The 17,656-nt window shown below is 38.2% G+C and overlaps 3 protein-coding genes across 6 annotated transcripts in view; 1 reads left to right on the top strand and 2 right to left on the bottom strand.

Moving 5' to 3' along the window:
* The window catches only part of LOC132200572 (telomerase-binding protein EST1A), a 32,114-nt gene extending 20,039 nt beyond the window's left edge, over nucleotides 1-12,075 (bottom strand). For 2 of the 3 annotated variants that reach the window (XM_059626143.1, XM_059626144.1), the window contains exons 1-11: nucleotides 11,999-12,075; nucleotides 11,035-11,609; nucleotides 10,010-10,620; nucleotides 9,706-9,868; nucleotides 8,154-8,281; nucleotides 7,662-8,042; nucleotides 7,491-7,610; nucleotides 6,925-7,432; nucleotides 6,506-6,874; nucleotides 6,389-6,450; nucleotides 6,154-6,299 (exon numbers count right to left, since the gene is read on the bottom strand). In XM_059626143.1, the coding sequence (XP_059482126.1) occupies nucleotides 6,154-6,299; nucleotides 6,389-6,450; nucleotides 6,506-6,874; nucleotides 6,925-7,432; nucleotides 7,491-7,610; nucleotides 7,662-8,042; nucleotides 8,154-8,281; nucleotides 9,706-9,868; nucleotides 10,010-10,620; nucleotides 11,035-11,609; nucleotides 11,999-12,050 (3,115 nt within the window). In that variant the 5' untranslated portion in view covers nucleotides 12,051-12,075. The remainder of the gene's footprint in view (nucleotides 1-6,153; nucleotides 6,300-6,388; nucleotides 6,451-6,505; nucleotides 6,875-6,924; nucleotides 7,433-7,490; nucleotides 7,611-7,661; nucleotides 8,043-8,153; nucleotides 8,282-9,705; nucleotides 9,869-10,009; nucleotides 10,621-11,034; nucleotides 11,610-11,998) is intronic. The other variant, XM_059626145.1, reaches the window with a different exon arrangement.
* Nucleotides 12,076-12,488: 413 nt separating this feature from the next.
* Nucleotides 12,489-13,885, top strand: LOC132199947 (uncharacterized). 2 transcript variants are annotated; one of them, XM_059625068.1, is made up of 4 exons: nucleotides 12,489-12,581; nucleotides 12,767-12,987; nucleotides 13,045-13,269; nucleotides 13,342-13,885. In XM_059625068.1, exons 2-4 carry the CDS (start codon nucleotides 12,810-12,812, stop codon nucleotides 13,524-13,526), a joined length of 588 nt encoding a protein of 195 aa, XP_059481051.1. In that variant the 5' UTR covers nucleotides 12,489-12,581; nucleotides 12,767-12,809; the 3' UTR covers nucleotides 13,527-13,885. The 2 variants fall into 2 exon arrangements, with proteins under 2 accessions (XP_059481051.1, XP_059481049.1); XM_059625066.1 differs by having other exon boundaries at nucleotides 12,500-12,581; nucleotides 12,764-12,987; nucleotides 13,342-13,884.
* LOC132199946 (uncharacterized) lies at nucleotides 13,773-16,618 on the bottom strand. The gene is made up of 10 exons (XM_059625065.1): nucleotides 16,033-16,618; nucleotides 15,730-15,892; nucleotides 15,543-15,670; nucleotides 15,053-15,433; nucleotides 14,882-15,001; nucleotides 14,523-14,823; nucleotides 14,360-14,472; nucleotides 14,102-14,308; nucleotides 13,985-14,046; nucleotides 13,773-13,900 (listed from the first exon to the last, which is right to left on the bottom strand). The coding sequence occupies exons 1-6, from the start codon at nucleotides 16,107-16,109 to the stop codon at nucleotides 14,631-14,633; spliced, it is 1,062 nt and encodes a 353-aa protein (XP_059481048.1). The 5' UTR covers nucleotides 16,110-16,618; the 3' UTR covers nucleotides 13,773-13,900; nucleotides 13,985-14,046; nucleotides 14,102-14,308; nucleotides 14,360-14,472; nucleotides 14,523-14,630.
* Between the last annotated feature and the right edge of the window lie 1,038 nt (nucleotides 16,619-17,656).

Here is a 17,656-nt window from a genome sequence, read left to right as displayed (position 1 = left end):
AGCTATGAAAGATTTAAATTGTAATAAAACATCATTTTCAAAATTAATGACATGTTAAATTAGAAAAAAAGGAGCTGAATATCTTCCACAAGTTATTTAGTGCAATAGTAAGTTAATTAAACAAAAATAGATAATTAATTAGGCTTATTTTTTTTAACACCACCTGAACATACAAAATTTATATCTTTAAGAGACGATTTGCACCTGAATTTTGCATTTTTTAATCTTCATATGTATCAGTTCAATCAATTTATCACGCAATTTTTAAGCCATCTTTTAATGCGTCTTTATTTTTTGGCACAGAAAGGCGACACACATTTGCGTGCTTTGCCTTTAATGCCCTTTTTATAGGTATTAGAATAGGCTCAGTGGTTCAGACGACGCTTTTTTTGACGGACGAAAAGTTTTTGAGAATACAGTTACAGGACGACCGCAATGGGCTCCATTTCGCCAGATGTGAATGTGTGCTGGGAGTATTAATTGATATCCCACTTTTGGCTGCGTCGACAATGCCCAGCTCCGAAATTGATTTCCACCACACTCTTATTAGTTTCGAGAGATCTCGGTACAAAACGTAATTCAATTCACACGAGACCGCAAGAAGTTTGACGTGAGCTTGCTTCTTATGTACAATTATCCACGCACTATTAAACGCTCGCATGAGTCGATGATATTGAGCAAACTAATAACAGGGCCAAAAAGCGTCGAGGTTTGTAAACATCAGACATGCTTGAGAGCCGAATAATGGCAATGAACCTCAGAAACGCTAATCATCGGGGATGAAAATTTTCTGACTAATTACTATGATTACATGCGCGTTTAGCGAAACCACTTCTTCTCAAATCAACGGTGATGATTTACGACGGCCAGATTGATTCTTATGCATTTTCATAAATGCTTTATTGAAGTAGATGCGAGTCATCATCTTTTGTTAGACTCGCTGATAGTATGGACCATAAACGGTCAAATTAATCATCAGAAAATATTACATCACCACGATTTTTTTTTTTTTTTTTTTTTTTTTGCAAATCAAAGGTTAAGTATTGTGTTGTGCATTGATGGGAATTTGTCAAACAGAGAAGATGGGAAGCTCAAATGAAGGCTGGTTGGGACCGATTTCCGCTGTGAGGTAAATTTTGTTCTAAATTAGAAAGAGACAAGAGACCAATGAATTTGAAATTTTTGGTAAATAAACTATATCATCATTATTTCCTAGTCAGGTTATAAATAAGGATTTTATTTTAATTTTGAATATTTTCAATAATTAGATTGGGTGCTGATATCTACTTTGACCAGCTCGTTGCAGCCGTCACTTTTCTTTCGGCCTGGACGAGTAACATCATTTCGCGACAATCACTCGATAAGAGGAACGAGTTATTGCCTCACACTGCCGTCCTATGCCGAGAATAAATCATCGAGCAATGTATAATTAATCTGCAATAACACTTTTCCAATAAAATGCAACATTTTTAAGAGCGCCATTAATAATGAATTACAACGAGCCGATAAGTGTGCAATTCTATATTATGGGCATGTGTGGTACATACACGACACAACGCCGTCGCAATTATTTATGTCGTAAAATCTCCTCGGATGCGCGGCAATTTAGCAATGAGCAACCACTCAAAATTAATAAATGGCACTTTTTCATCCTTCAAAACGATCTTTGATTGTGCAAATGCGCAAAACAAACAACTCTTGATTTCCGTGAGTGATGCAAGGTGCGAGATTTTTTTTCGTCTTCACCTTCGTTTTTGCTTTGACTGTCGGCAAATAATAAAATTCAAATCTCGAAACTCTCCGCCCCAATAAAAAAGATCGACGCGCAATTACTTCAATGACACTTTCAAACCGTGTTTACGAGCCCATTCGTCCGGGCTTTTGTGTGTCGCTCTCGCGAGACAAACACTTATCTTGGTAATTTATTTCAACTCAAAAAAGAATGCCATTACTTGCAGGTACCGACAGCCAGCGTTTGCACAGGAATTTGTGTAGAATTTATTCTCGACGGCTGCTATTTACGGCGGCAACAACCGCAGCATAGGGTTGATTGCCCAAGTCTCTATCTCAAGGCCGAATCCCAAAACTTTTCTTGGAACTGCTCAAGGAAACTTGACTTTCGGAAATGATGAAATTTTTGTATGCACACAAATTGGAGATAAAATTAATTTTCTACTCCTTGGATTTGAGCAAATTTACGAAAAGATTGGTTGATCATTGAATTTCATAGCACCCTTTTGAATTGAATTTTCTCCACAATAACATCCACACCGAATTTATATTCGAGACTGACAATAGATCGAGCTTGCAATATTAAGTTAACAGAAACTTAATGATTTGAAGCTTTGAGGAGCAATTGAGAACATATAATAATAAACATTTCAGATTATAATAATTAGTTAAACTAAAGCAAAACTAATTTAATAACTTCTTTCCGTATAAATTCATTTTATTTTAATGTTTTTAAATTTAAATATAAATTTTATTGAAATTTTAAAACAAAAAACTAAAACTAAAATATTTTGTTATTTAAATGCTTCTTCCTATTGTTTTTTCAAACTATCATTACTCTGTTCTTTTCCAGTCAGTTACTGAACACGCCTATTTCAAACATTATTTAAACACATTCAACACAACTTTGATTAACTCAATAAACCGAACTTTGAAAAAAAATCGATAAAAATAAATAATGTACCCATTCAACTCCGACTGATAGTTTGTATCTTTTTAAATTCAACTAAATTCCTGCTTCTACAACATCATCTGCAATTTTTAGACACTCATTTTAAAAACCTTTTGTTCTTTTAGACCCCACATAATTCAAGTCAAACTCGATTTTTACTCTGCAGGCAGATTATTTTTATTATTCAATGCACCTTGTTTAATGGGAATTCTTTCTGCAGGGGCCGCCGTCGCCACGAGTGTGCATTCATTTTTTTCGCATCGTTTTCCTGCCCCAACAACAAACACGCTCAATAAAGAGGTATTATGGTATCTATAATAAAATTAATTACAGTCCCGATATAAGTAAGCAGAGTACATACATCAATTAATTTTATTTATATGGCGTCGTGATTCCTGCGCGCGAGACGGTCACCGATCTCGCCCGACGAGACTCCGCAGACAACAACCTAGACCCCGCAGAGGTCACCCGCCCGCCCCCTCCCCCTCCTCCTCGCCATCCAACCTTTGCTTGCTCCCCTTATGGACGTCAATCTCATCGGTCGGTGAAGTAGTGAGAGAACCGCATGCAAATTCAAACCAGATATATTCATATTCCAAAACTAGATCATGACGGTAAATTTGATTCTCGCGAAACCCGGAGATTGCCGCTGCCCATGCTAATTTGCAGTTAGCTTCATTTTATTACACCTACAGCAGCACTGGATTTTTGAGGGTGTGTGAACAGATGGAGTATGTTGTGTGAATATATGGGCGGAAAAATTAAATTCAAACATCAAAATCAGGCCAATATAAATTTGCAGAAAAAAAGGAATAGGTTTATTATAAACTATGAAAATTTTTAAAAGTATATATTAGGTCTAGAGAGATAATAAAAAATCAGTGTTCAAAAAATTGATTTTGTTTACATGAGATTAAACAAGAACAGTGAAAACATGTACTACATAATTACTTATGGCTATTTTTGTGTTAAAAATTAAATGATATTTTGGCAAAATATTAGCTGATTTGTATATTTTGATTTTTTTGTTTGTGACAAACTCAGGAAAATATGGGCTTGGCTATTATATACAAAAATAAAGAAATAATTTAAAAACATCATCCAAAAAAACAATCCAGAAATCTAGGGAGACACTTATAAAAAAAGTATAAAAACATAAACCTTATTCATATGTCTTATTTTTAATTGTTATTTAAGGGTTTTATTTGAAACCTCACTTGAACTGAAGCTTTTGTTTTTTTTTATGTGAAAGTAAATTTTATATTTTAGCGGCTTTAAGATAGAAAATTATCGTTGACAGTCACTTTATTTGCAAGAAACTGACGATGAATAATACAAAATTGAGAGAGAGAAACAAATTTTTTCTTTTATTTTCTTTGGTTTGTTTGAACGTCCTTTGCCTGCAAGATAATTTATGCAACTGCACTTGATGATAATTTCCCCTTTTGTTTTATAACAAGCCGCTTCGGCAATAATGTGGGTTCAATGTCGTGCTTGCGAGTGACATTAATTCATAAGCACACACATCACCACTTTTTGCTCGCGCCTCGCAATGCCGCGTTCTCTCCTCAAGTGTGTGTGTGTTGCCGAGAATTCCTCTGCATTAAGTGTACGATAATTATTGCGTTTTATACACTAAATATTACATTATTTTACACGCCGAGTGTATATCAGATACCGCACTACCTGGCAACTTATATATTACGCTTTGTGCAACACTCTTGCGCAACGCTACGATTTTCAAGTACAAATAATAAAAGAGGCATTGCTGCAACTCGGAGACAAATCATCGCAGCAATCGAGTGCCCCCCGAGGGGCTCGTGATCGAGAAAAGTTGTTTTCTTCGATCTGAATTCTAAATAATTTGCCCAGTTAGAATACGCCTCTGGATATGTGTTGGTCAAACTTTGTAAAATGTTAGTAATTTATTTTAAATTAATAAACCAAACAAAAAGTCTTCAGGTTATAAACTAATGATATTTTTATTTTCAATTCAAAATGGCCTTTTTACAATTTTGTGTATTAACTTAATTGAAACTGATTGAAACTTAATTGAAAAAGTGTTTCATATATTTTAAAATTATTCAATCTTTGGAATCTTGCAAATTGAAAAATGTCTGATAAATTAAAAATTTAACAAACCCTCCATATTTGCACTCGCTTTAAACTTAAACTCAACCATGAATTCCAATGGGAAGCGATTGGGAACGATCAAAGATCTTACTTTTTTTTTAAATTCAGCTGACGGAATCGTAAAATCTGAGAATTGAAACATGCTCAAGTACCGTACCATTCGGCAAGAGAGAAAAATCTCCCTCACTCACAAAGGAGTTGCTCGCCTGCGAGTGTAATTTTGAGGCCATTATAATGTTCAACCTCTGACCAAAAACGTGATAGGCTTATTAGCATAGTTAATTAATACAAGAAGGCAATTTAGAAAACATCTCGAGCCGCACTTCTCACAATTACAGGTGTGAAAACACGCCTCAATTTTGTCCGCGGAAGAGGTCAATGTCTGCAGTGCACTTTTCCTTTGTGTGTTACTGAGGATGCGTTCGTTCGCTTGCATAACCGCCTAAAGAGCATTTCCACAAACAAACGCGGGATTTGTTAATTGCACGCTGTCCGACCAAACATAAATCTCCAAGTGATAATTTGAAACTCTTTTTGCTTCTACACTTTCAAAGCGCAAGACCTGAATTAATTTGAAACAAAAATCACCCTTGGAAAGGTCTAAACCAGTCAATTTCATTAAAACTGATAAAAAAAAACATGCATTTCCGTAAGGGCATTTATTTTATTTCACATAGCTGATAATGATTGATTATAAAAACACAAGGACAGTTAAAAATTAATATTTAAGAAACTCAGACTCTACTTCAAATTTCAAAATTCTACTCTCCAAGATTAAGGGTGAAATAATAAATTGAGTTGGCCCCAAAATATTAGTTTTGTTTCGGCTAATAGGATCAGCAGTATTTATGTCTTGTAAAATGGTAAAGAATTCACTTTTTCATTATTATTATTATTTTTTTTTTTCATATTTTTTCTTCTATCGCATAAGAAATTCAAGCATGATTGTGTACATTTGAGCGGCATAGTGGAAAATTCAAACAAGCCAGCAGGTAAATAATTCATACAGCGCGACTGCATGATTTACGGTCGTGATATCTGCAGATCAGGTGACTAGTGCCAAATAGTTTACAGCTTACAACGCGCCGCTTCAAAAGAGCGGACTCGTCTGGGCAGACAACCGGACCTGTTTCAGACGAGTCAAAGGTCACGGTCAGCGCAGAAAGAAAGAGCCAGTTCGCCAACACCCACGTACTTTTGTCATGCATGCTCTTTCTCGCTTGCCTGCTCTTGCAAGGAAATGTTGCTCCGCTTATATCCCGTACATGGCCGCAAAGTGCAGTTTCGCCGCATTTAAATTCATGCAACTCTGGCTAACAAGAAGTAAACGGTCTTACCTTTGAGCTGAGTGTTCTCGATGGCAAACATATTTAGGGCGAGGAGTTGCAGGAACCTGGCGCTACTGACAGGCACTGGAGAATGCTGCAGGAGAGCCCGGAACTCTCTCAACATTTGGTGGGCTGCTTCTTGAAATGTTTCCATTCTGAAAAATAAAATAAAATATTGGCTTAAAGAGCTTCCTCTGTGATTGAATATTTGAAGAAAATTAAATAAGCACAGGGATCAACTTACCCAATTTTGGTGAAAAGCTTGCCCTGAACATGAAGGTAACTTGTGAGGAATTGCTTGTTGAGCTGGAAAATTGAAATTAAGGTTGAACCGTATTTTTATTTGTTTTAAACAATGTACCTCAGTAAATGACATCTTGGACAACTCTTCTTCTCTCCAGTCAGCATCCTTTTCACTATCAGTCGGGGTAAGCCACTCTTTGGAACTATTGTCTGGGTGAATCCAGATTTCTCTTCGGTGGCCTTTACTGACTGCTGCCTTTTCTTGCAGTCTTTCCTTCTCTTCAGCTGCTTGTTCGTCCCTCCTCTTCTTTTCAAGAGATTCAAACTGCAAATTCCAACATAAGTTTCCAATTCCAGGAAGTGCAATCAAATTTACTTTTTTCCTATTTTCATCAAACAACAGTAAAAGGCTTTCTCGAGCCGTCTGGAAAGGATTTGATGCCATCAGACTTCTCATGTAGAAATAAACTGCATCCAGTTTTCTCCTCTGCAATTATAAATTTTAATAAACACTTATAAACATTCAAAGAATCTTACAGCGTGAAGAGCCAAAACTGCTAATTGATTATAGGGGCGCCCGTTCTTTGGATTGAGCATTTGAGCTTTAGTGTACCACTGCTTGGCTTTGTTGAAGTTGCTTGTGTCGTTGGCCTGCTCCTTGTACCTTGCCAGGTCACCCATATACAAGCAGACCTTTTGTGCAGAAATTATGGCTAAATTTGTGATTGGAGGATACTGGTTGGGCTGCTGGGTCAGCATCGGTGCGCCTTCGCCGGTCAGTTCTTCAACGCTGAATTTATAAGTGTCCTGCAGAGTTGTTAGCAAATTGTCGAAAAACTTAATGCCGTCCTCTATCACAGCAAGCAAAGTCTTCTTGTGCAACTCCTTCAACTCCTGATTGCCTTCGGCCTCCGCTTGGCCTTTTCTGAGCAGTTCTATCACTTGGTAAAAAGCCAGTTTCCATATATGTATTTCAATGTTTTCCATTTGGGAAAATCTGAGATCTTGCAGCAGGAGCATCATTAGAGAGTTAAGTAAAAATTGCCTGAAAAAGCAATACAGACAAAGTTATTTAAATTTTATTTCAGACTAATTTTAAGTACCTAATTTGACAAATTTTAGGCCAACTCTGAACAATGCCGACCGTGCTTATAATTTTTGTCAGTTCCCAATCAGCTTGCTCAATGTCAATTAGTAAGTGAGGATTTCGACAATTTCTAAAACTGCAATTGGAACAGATTAGATTTTACTTTAAACAAAATGAAATTACTTACTTTTCGGAATAGTGGTCATACCACAATGGTTTCCCTGCAATGCTTGCTTCGGGTCTGGTGAAGGGTCCGTACATGAAAGGCGCTCCAGGTGGATAGGGGTGGGGAGGAGCAGGCATGCGGCCGTGCATGCCCATTTCCGGAGGCGAACTGAACTGAGGAAACTGAGGCTGTGGCATGCGCATCCCTGCCGCCTTCATCATGATTGGTTTCGACGGATTGTTTGGGTCGTAAAGGGTGCGCTGGACCGACTGTGAGGGGGGAGACTGGCCCAAGTCTAGTTTGGCTGGGAGGATCAAAAGTCCTCCTTTGTGAGGGGTGGGTGATTTGTCCGCGGGTGCTGGAGACTTCTCAGTCGATTCTTTGTTCCTTTCCCCTCCTTTCCTAGATTTTAAATTATTGTTAATTAGGCACAATAAAATGTAATCAAAACCCTTGTCGGACGTGAGGTGACAAGGGTTAAAAAAATTATTAGAAAAAATTGCAGATTCATACTTCTGTTTCTTTCTTCTGTTCCTTTTCCTTTTTGATGATTGTTCACTTTTTGCAGCGTTGGATTCGGTCTCGCTTATCAAAGCCTCGGCCTCCAATCTATCGCTCTCTTCAACTTCAGCACTCCAGTCCTGAAAGAATATAATGTTGATTTAGACAAAAATTGGTTCCTGGGTGGATCCAGGAATGATTTGGGTGTGATTGTTGATGAAAAGTTATCATTTTGAAATTCATGTATGATGTTGGGGTTGGAAAAAGATGCTTCCTCCTAAATTTTCAGCTAAAAATATTGGGTGCTTTTCCGGGAAATCAGATTTGTCCAAAAACACTAAAATACAAATATCTCTGCTCCTACTAAGAATAAATGTATGCTCTCTTCACATTCAGACGTAACTTTTTACGCCCGACAACTTTGCCATTGACAAATTTTGCGTAGGTCAAAGGTCAAGGTCACTAAATTGCAAATTTCACTTTTAAACGCAATTTTCGCAAAGAAGCACACCTCAGATTTTTTTCGCAGTATAAGAAAAAATGTAGCCCCAAGTGTGTAGAACAAAATACTTGATTTTCAGAATGGTAACTTTTACCATTTAATTTATATTAACAACTGAATATTAAAAAACAGTGAAAAATCACTTTTCCGCAACAGAAATTATTTTTCAACCAGCGATAACTCTGTTTCTGTTACAGAAACGACAAAATGTGTAACGACAAAAAGTATTTGTCTTGACTTTCTGCATCCAACCATGTGTCAGTCAAGAAGGTCAGGTCACCTAAGGTCATTGACCTCGGTGACCTGTGACCTTTAAATGCGATTTTGCAAATTTTTAAAATAATTGTTCATAAACTAACTACGTTTTATTATTTTCTGCACAGAAAATTTGCAAAATTGTATTCCAAGGTCACAGGTCACCGAGGTCAATGACCTTAGGTGACCTGACCTTCTTGACTGACACATGGTTGGATGCAGAAAGTCAAGACAAATACTTTTTGTCGTTACACATTTTGTCGTTTCTGTAACAGAAACAGAGTTATCGCTGGTTGAAAAATAATTTCTGTTGCGGAAAAGTGATTTTTCACTGTTTTTTAATATTCAGTTGTTAATATAAATTAAATGGTAAAAGTTACCATTCTGAAAATCAAGTATTTTGTTCTACACACTTGGGGCTACATTTTTTCTTATACTGCGAAAAAAATCTGAGGGGTGCTTCTTTGCGAAAATTGCGTTTAAAAGTGAAATTTGCAATTTAGTGACCTTGACCTTTGACCTACGCAAAATTTGTCAATGGCAAAGTTGTCGGGCGTAAAAAGTTACGTCTGAATGCGAAGAGAGCATACATTTATTCTTAGTAGGAGCAGAGATATTTGTATTTTAGTGTTTTTGGACAAATCTGATTTCCCCGGAAAAGCACCCAATATTTTTAGCTGAAAATTTAGGAGGAAGCATCTTTTTCCAACCCCAACATCATAAATGAATTTCAAAATGGTAACTTTTTATCAACAATCACACCCAAATCATTCCTGGATCCACCCTCCTACAAAATAATTTATTTACAGTAATTTCCGGCACATTCAAAGACATGAGTTGCCCAAGTTCTTCGTCAGATCCTTTATCTTCGGCTACTTTGGCGCTAGGTTGGGGTGTGACCCGAGGGTCGCTGTGCCTCCTGTCTCTATAACCGCCATTTTCATCCAACGAACTGCCTCCACTGTTGTACCTGATGATTGTACCAAAAATTATTAAAATCAGTTATAATTAATTTAATTTGATGAAAATGTTAAATTGTTTGAATTAAACAAAAATTGTAAAATTAAAAAAATTATCTAATTTTACACCTAAAAAAAATATTCATACACACCTGTTCCTATGTTTTCCTCTTCTCCTGCCAACACTCTCCTGGCTAGGTGTGCGCCTCATACCAAAGGGCGATTTCATGCCGCTCCAGTCTTGACTTGGGGTTCGCCTGTCCGACGGCGAGGGTCTTCTCCCGCGTCCGCCTCCTCCATGGTGGGGAGGAGTCTTCGGTCTTTTGAACTGATCCGGTGTGGCTGAGCGTGCGTTTCGCGGTTCCTCATGTCTTCGATCGCCTCCTCTGCCCTGTCCCTGCTGACTGTTTCTGGGAGGATGGGGCAGGGTGTGCGAGTGGCCTTGAAAGACAAGGCTCTTGTTGCCGTCCCACTCGTCGTTGGCCTTTTGCATTTTTTGGAAGCGCGGTGGCAAACTCTGCATGTTGGGTTTGGCGCCACGACCCCCTCTGGGAGGACCCATCGGCGGTTTCATGGGCGGTTCGCTGCCTCGGCCCGGCACAGGTCGACCGTCAAAGGGCAAGGAACGGGGTTCAGACGTTTGTCTCAAGTCTCTTGATGGGCTCAGGCCAGACATGCTTTCGCTTCTTTGCAGCGGACTTTGACTCCGCCATGATGTGTCGTCTGCTTGACCCCTTTTTCCAAACCCTTTTACTTTCCGACCCTAGAACAAACATGAAAATAATATTCTTATAAGTGTAAAATCAAGATTAAATTCAGTGAAGAATCTTAAAAAAAAGCAAAATTTTGTAATTTCAAATAGTTTTCCTAAATTTGAAAATACTTTAAATTAAAGATTATAAAGCACACATTTATAATTTAAAATTTGAATAAATAAGTAAAAACAAGAACTTAAGCCTTTCCATTCATTAACTTACCCCTATCTTTTTTTTTTGTCTTGGATAATTTTATTAGAAAAAATAATAAATACTTTTCATCAAACTGAAGTAAAATATTTTGGAAACCAATGAAATTATATAACATATCAATATTTTTTTTATAAAATGAAAGATAAAAAAAAAATATTAAACAATTGCGGACTGTCTGAAAATTTAATTCAAATGAAAAATTCCCGTACCTGTTCCTTATTAGACTGCTTTCTCCACTCGGGCATGTCATTCTTCTTTGGTCGGTCCCAGGATTCTGCTTTACCTTTATTGCCAGGCTGCTGCTCCCACGAATTTGACGAGGTCATTTTCTTTTGTCCTCGTCCTTTACCCTGCCCCTCCCATGGCTCCTCTCCACCCTCGGCCATGGCCTGGGCTTTAGGCCTTGGGACGTAGATGGCCAACTCGGGCTTTTTGCTTTTCTTCTTGTCGTCTGAAGAGTCGTTGTCCGCAGTGCTCAGTTGCGACATTTTGATGGACAACGCTTTCTCGGGGGGCAATTCTGGGGGCCCCGGTGTCGACTCTCGGCTGTTGTTGACCGGAGGCTGGTACAACTGTTGCGAAGGCTTTCGCCAGTCGCCCCCGCTGGGCCGCGCCGAGGACCCTTTGGCGCCCGCCTTGGGGCCGCCGTGCTCAGTTATATTGTCAGCTTCGCCAGTCTTCTTCAAGGGGCCACTGCCCGGACGGTAAATTACTTGCGACTTGCCCCCTGCGCTACCCTTTCCTCCGGATCGGACGTGGCCGTTGTTCTTCCTTTCATGTTGATCTGCAAAACAGATAAAAAGCTGATGAAGGCGGAAATACATACATATTTTCATGCCCTCAAGGTTACTTTTCAACAGCAGCACTTCTAGTGTGGACAAATTTTTATAAAGAAATAATCTAGGCAACGTGGTTTAAAGGCTTTAATTAAATTTTTGGAAAAATTTCATTTTTATAGAAGATATAAATAAAAAATCGAATTGTTTGGGTCACGGACTCCTCTCGCAACAAAAAGTGAAATGCCGCATCCTCTTCGTTGCGACTCTCGCGGCGTTCATATAATATTTAGTTTTATAATTCATCAGCTATTGCATCGGTCTCAATGAAATGTTACAGTTGTCCTCAATAATCCCCATTCTCGAGTCGTAAAAAAATTATAAACATTAAGTATACCTTGCATGTTAGAATTAAATTTTCCACTGTTCAGTTGTCTGTCTTCCGCCATTTTTATAATTATAAAAACACAACATATAAATGCGGGTTGCCAACCTAACGAAGCAGAAAAAATATTATGAGAATTGAAAATCGAATCTAGCATTTTGAAAGGGGCAAATTTATTTACAATTTGCGTGGTTCGGCAATGATTCATTACTATCTAACTTGTTTGGATGTACATAATATACAATATTGCATTTTGCGGTATAAGGAATTTCATAATTCCACTATTCTTATTCTTTCACACTCGTTTTCCGCCAAGCCAAAATTTAAATACAAGTAATTTAAACAGGATACGAAAATGGGAGGATTCACGTACCAGTTTTTGTGAGCAATAATTGTTGAAAACAACATAGTGGGGATAGGAAAGCTCCGCCTTTTGTATGGTCCCCAATTTTATAATGACCTTATGAAAAATAAAACCATTATGTTGGCTGCCATGCTAATCGCGAATTCAAGCGCGAATTACATGCAAAAACTGAAAGCACCACACACAAAAACACAAAACAAACAAACCTGCAGGCGGCCCATCAAATTTTAGGTTTTCATTGCATTCTTTTCTCAATCGTTGCATATTATTTTTCATTGTTGCATAGCTGACATAGTTCTATATACAAGCTGTATTGTTATTTTTCGTTACCAACCAATACATACATAGTCTTATCACAAAAGTTTAGAGAGAGGTTCAAAAAATTCTTAACGGTTTTTTTCATTTTCGGGCAGAAGAATTTTATTCTTTGAATCGGCCGAATCCCATACGGAGAAGAGAATGGAAGAGATCAATGTCTACGTACCAGACCACCACCCGGTTGAGGTTGTTTCCACCCTCCAGGAATGCAAATTCCTTAGCCTGGTTCAGGGAAAGGCCAGAATCAAAAACAACATAACCCTTGGCTGCCAGGTTGAGATCTTGGATCTCAACAAGATCAGATTTGACACGCGTGAAAGTAAGAGAAACAAAATTTGATCTAGCATTATGATATTTTTTAAATTTAATGTTCTAGCTCGCGACAGATTGGCCACAAAATTGTGTGAGACTGTGCAATATCCTGGTGTTGAAATTAACCTGGCCCCGAAGGAAAACAAACGCACAAACCAAGACCTAGTCTATGACGGCTGCCTGGCCCCGTCTGAGGTACAACTTTTGAAGACTGACCCCTCAGCAGCCAAAACAGCCTCTCTCTTCCTCTTTTGCTCACAGAATGATCTCAATGTTGCAGGATGTACAGGTAAGCGGCAATATTTGTTAATAAATTACACAATGACATTTATATAAAATAAATTTGAATTATTCTCAACAGATCATGCAGACTACGCCCTAGTTGTGCGTAGGGCTCATCTGAAAGAAAGCAATAGGAAGAGGCGCGAGAGGGCCGAAGCTGGGGAGGGACCTAGTGAAGATGAACAAGTGAATGGATTTTGGCTTGGACAGTTTGCTAGGCGCTGGTGCCACACCCTGATGGAGTACATTGGACTCCGAAAGTAGATTTTCAAGCCCCCAAACAGACTGAAGGATTCTAGGCAGTTTAGTTTCCAGAGCGAGGCATTAGTTATATTTTAAGCACAAATTAAATTTTAATTTGACATTCCCTTTCAATCAAGTCACTTTAATTTCATATTAGTCAAAAGATATTGTTTGTTGATTTGATTGTTAGTGTAAAAACTGTAAAACCGCAAGTTGTGATACAATACAAAATGAGCTCAAGAACTTCTAAAAATTAAAATGCAATAATAACATAAATGCAAAGATAACAATTTTATTTCTACATGCATTTTTTTCTTAAGTGAATGAAATGATGCTGCAGGAGAGCCCGGAACTCTCTCTACATTTGGTGGGCTGCTTCTTGAAATGTTTCCATTCTGAAAAATAAAATATTGGCTTAAAGAACTTTCTCTATGATTGAGTATTTGAGGAAAATTAAATAAGCAAAGGAATCAACTAACCCAATTTTGGTGAAAAGCTTGCCCTGAACATGAAGGTAACTTGTGAGGAATTGCTTGTTGAGCTGGAAAATTGAAATTAAGGTTGAACCGTATTTTTATTTGTTTTAAACAATGTACCTCTATAAATGACATCTTGGACAACTCTTCTTCTCTCCAGTCAGCATCCTTTTCACTATCAGTCGGGGTAAGCCACTCTTTGGAACTATTGTCTGGGTGAATCCAGATTTCCCTTCGGTGGCCTTTACTGACTGCTGCCTTTTCTTGCAGTCTTTCCTTCTCTTCAGCTGCTTGTTCGTCCCTCCTCTTCTTTTCTAGAGATTCAAACTGAAAATTCCAAAATAGGTTTCCAGTTCCGGGAAGTGCAATCAAATTTACCTTTTTCCTTTTTTCATCAAACAACAGTAAAAGGCTTTCACGAGCCGTCTGGAAAGGATTTGATATGCCATCAGACTTCTCATGTAGAAATAAACTGCATCCAGTTTTCTCCTCTGCAATTATGAATTTTAATATACACTTACAAAAATTCATTGAATCTAACAGCGTGAAGAGCCAAAACTGGGTCAGCATCGGTGCGCCTTTGCCGGTCAGTTCTTCAACGCTGAATTTTTAAGTGTCCTGCAGAGTTGTTAGCAAATTGCCGAAAAACTTAATGCCGTCCTCTATCACAGCAAGTAAAGTCTTCTTGTGCAACTCCTGATTGCCTCCGCTTGGCCTTTTCTTGAGCAGTTCCTATCACTTGGTAAAAAGCCAGTTTCCATAAATGTATTTCAATGTTTTCCATTTGGGAAAATCTGAGATCTTGCAGCAGGAGCATCATTAGAGAGTTAAGTAAAAATTGCCTGAAAAAGTAATACAGACAAAATTATTTAAATTTTATTTCAGACTAATTTTAAGTACCTGATTTGACAAATTTTAGGCCAACTCTGAACAATGCCGACCGTGCTTATAATTTTTGTCAGTTCCCAATCAGCTTGCTCAATGTCAATTAGTAAGTGAGGATTTCGACAATTTCTAAAACTGCAATTGGAACAGATTAGATTTTACTTTAAACAAAATGAAATTACTTACTTTTCGGAATAGTGGTCATACCACAATGGTTTCTCTGCAATGCTGGCTTCGGGTCTGGTGAAGGGTCCGTACATGAAAGGCGCTCCAGGTGGATAGGGGTGGGGAGGAGCAGGCATGCGGCCGTGCATGCCCATTTCCGGAGGCGAACTGAACTGAGGAAACTGAGGCTGTGGCATGCGCATCCCTGCCGCCTTCATCATGATTGGTTTCGACGGATTGTTTGGGTCGTAAAGGGTGCGCTGGACCGACTGCGAGGGGGGAGACTGGCCCAAATCTAGTTTGGCTGGGAGGATCAAAAGTCCTCCTTTGTGAGGGGTGGGTGATTTGTCTGCGGGTGCTGGAGACTTCTCAGTTGATTCTTTGTTCCTTTCCCCTCCTTTCCTAGATTTTAAATTATTGTTAAAGGCACAATAAAATGGAATCAAAACTCTTGTCGGACATGAGACGACAAGGGTTAAAAAAATTGTTGGAAAAAATTGCAGATTCATACTTCTGTTTCTTTCTTCTGTTCCTTTTCCTTTTTGATGATTGTTCACTTTTTGCAGCATTGGATTCGGTCTCGCTTATCAAAGCCTCGGCCTCCAATCTATCGCTCTCTTCAACTTCAGCACTCCAGTCCTGAAAGAATATAATGTTGATTTAGACAAAAATTGGTTCCTACAAAATAATTTATTTACAGTAATTTCCGGCACATTCAAAGACATGAGTGGCCCAAGTTCTTCGTCAGATCCTTTATCTTCGGCTACTTTGACACTAGGTTGGGGTGTGACCCGAGGGTCGCTGTGCCTCCTGTCTCTATAACCGCCATTTTCATCCAACGAACTGCCTCCACTGTTGTACCTGATGATTGTACCAAAAATTATTAAAATCAGTTATAATTAATTTAATTTGATGAAAATGTTAAATTTTTTGAATTAAACAAAAATTGTAAAATTAAAAATAATCTTATTTTACACCTAAAAAGAAATATTCATACACACCTGTTCCTATGTTTTCCTCTTCTCCTGCCAACACTCTCCTGGCTAGGTGTGCGCCTCATACCAAAGGGCGATTTCATGCCGCTCCAGTCTTGACTTGGGGTTCGCCTGTCCGGCGGCGAGGGTCTTCTCCCGCGTCCACCTCATGACTCTGGCCAGAGCCCATCAAGAGACTTGAGACAAACGTCCGAATCCCGTTCTTTGCCCTTTGACGGTCGACCTGTGCCGGGCCGAGGCAGCGAACCGCCCATGAAACCGCCGATGGGTCCTCCCAGAGGGGGTCGTGGCGCCAAACCCAACATGCAGAGTTTGCCACCGCGCTTCCAAAAAATGCAGAAGGCCAACGACGAGTGGGACGGCAACAAGAGCCTTGTCTTTCAAGGCCACTCGCACACCCTGCCCCATCCTCCCAGAAACAGTCAGCAGGGACAGGGCAGAGGAGGCGATCGAAGACATGAGGAACCGCGAAACGCACGCTCAGCCGTCAGCCACACCGGAACCGGATCAGTTCCAGTGTTCCAGTGGTTGGGAACGGTTTCCTAGACCGCCATCAAGTGACGTCACAAGTAATGCAACGCTTGGCAACGTTGTCGGTGTTGGCAGGAAAAGTGTGCAGAGAGGAGATCTACAGTTGGGATTACTTGATAAAAAAGGATGATAGATGATAGACTAAACGCAGAGAAAAGGAATTCCTTCTCTCTCTCTGGACTTACAAAAGCGGAAGCCTATTTAAATAGACAATATTCTATAGAAAATGGTCAATGATAATCTTTCTAGTGCGCTTACCAAAAATTTTGTATTGATCATTTTCGCGCTTAGAAATACGTTTAATTTAATAAAAAATTCTATGAAATTTATTTGAACGCCTTTAAAAATTTGAAGGTTCAAAATTTTCTCGGCAAACCAAAATTTCAGAATATTGTTAGCAATATTTTTTTTTATTTGAAAAATTGTAGAATTTTATTGATATATATAAAAATATAATATAATAAGCTGTTGAATAATTTAATAATTAACAGTTTAGCCAAATTAAATTACAAGTAAATAAATTCTGAATAATAATTTTTATATTAAACCATATTAAATAACAGAGCTTCTAATTTGAAAAGGAACTTAGTTCATAGATTCTTAGGAGAACCTCTTCTGCAATGCAAAAAAAATTTTGTTAAAAACTTACTTTTTAAAATTTTTTAAAAATAAATTTTTGCAAATTTTAAAAATTCAAATTTTTGAAAACTTGACAGTTGCGATGAAATTCTAATTCATTTTAACACGAGACTCATGAATTATTCTTTATCTATGTTTTTCTGCCGTTAATTTCGTCTAAAAAAAAATTAAGTTATGTTGTCCTGATTACCCAGCAGAAAAGTAGGCACGCTCTCACTTAAACTTCAAAGCATCTATTCAAGAAAATTTTTAAATATTTCAAATTTAAAAATATTTTATCGTACCATGTTATATCAAATAGAATGAAATTTAAATAATCTCAACCTTTAGAGCCTTGATAGCACCTGGTCTCTCTCTATTACTTTATTAACAGGTGCCTCGGTAGTCTCGGCAGTCGGCACTGAATTTCTAACCATTTGACACCATTGTTATTTTTTTTTTAAATTCATAAATTGCATTT

This window comes from Neocloeon triangulifer, unplaced genomic scaffold (genome assembly GCF_031216515.1).
Source record: "Neocloeon triangulifer isolate White Clay Creek 2 clone unplaced genomic scaffold, ASM3121651v1 ptg000014l, whole genome shotgun sequence".
Lineage (NCBI taxonomy): Eukaryota > Metazoa > Arthropoda > Insecta > Ephemeroptera > Baetidae > Neocloeon > Neocloeon triangulifer.
The sequence above is the reverse complement of the archived record's forward strand: the minus strand, read 5'-3'. Positions and strand labels throughout refer to the sequence as shown.

Bases quoted from the DNA above. Each gene is read 5' to 3' on its own strand.
- LOC132199947 (XM_059625068.1), top strand. From the start codon at position 12,810: ATGGAAGAGATCAATGTCTACGTACCAGACCACCACCCGGTTGAGGTT. The intron at 12,988-13,044 runs GTAAGAGAAACA...TTAATGTTCTAG, and splicing joins CAGATTTGACACGCGTGAAA to CTCGCGACAGATTGGCCACA. The intron at 13,270-13,341 runs GTAAGCGGCAAT...TATTCTCAACAG, and splicing joins CAATGTTGCAGGATGTACAG to ATCATGCAGACTACGCCCTA.
- LOC132199946 (XM_059625065.1), bottom strand. From the start codon at position 16,109: ATGAAATCGCCCTTTGGTATGAGGCGCACACCTAGCCAGGAGAGTGTT. The intron at 15,893-16,032 runs GTGTGTATGAAT...TACAATCATCAG, and splicing joins AGAGGAAAACATAGGAACAG to GTACAACAGTGGAGGCAGTT. The intron at 14,824-14,881 runs GTACTTAAAATT...TTACTTTTTCAG, and splicing joins CCTAAAATTTGTCAAATCAG to GCAATTTTTACTTAACTCTC.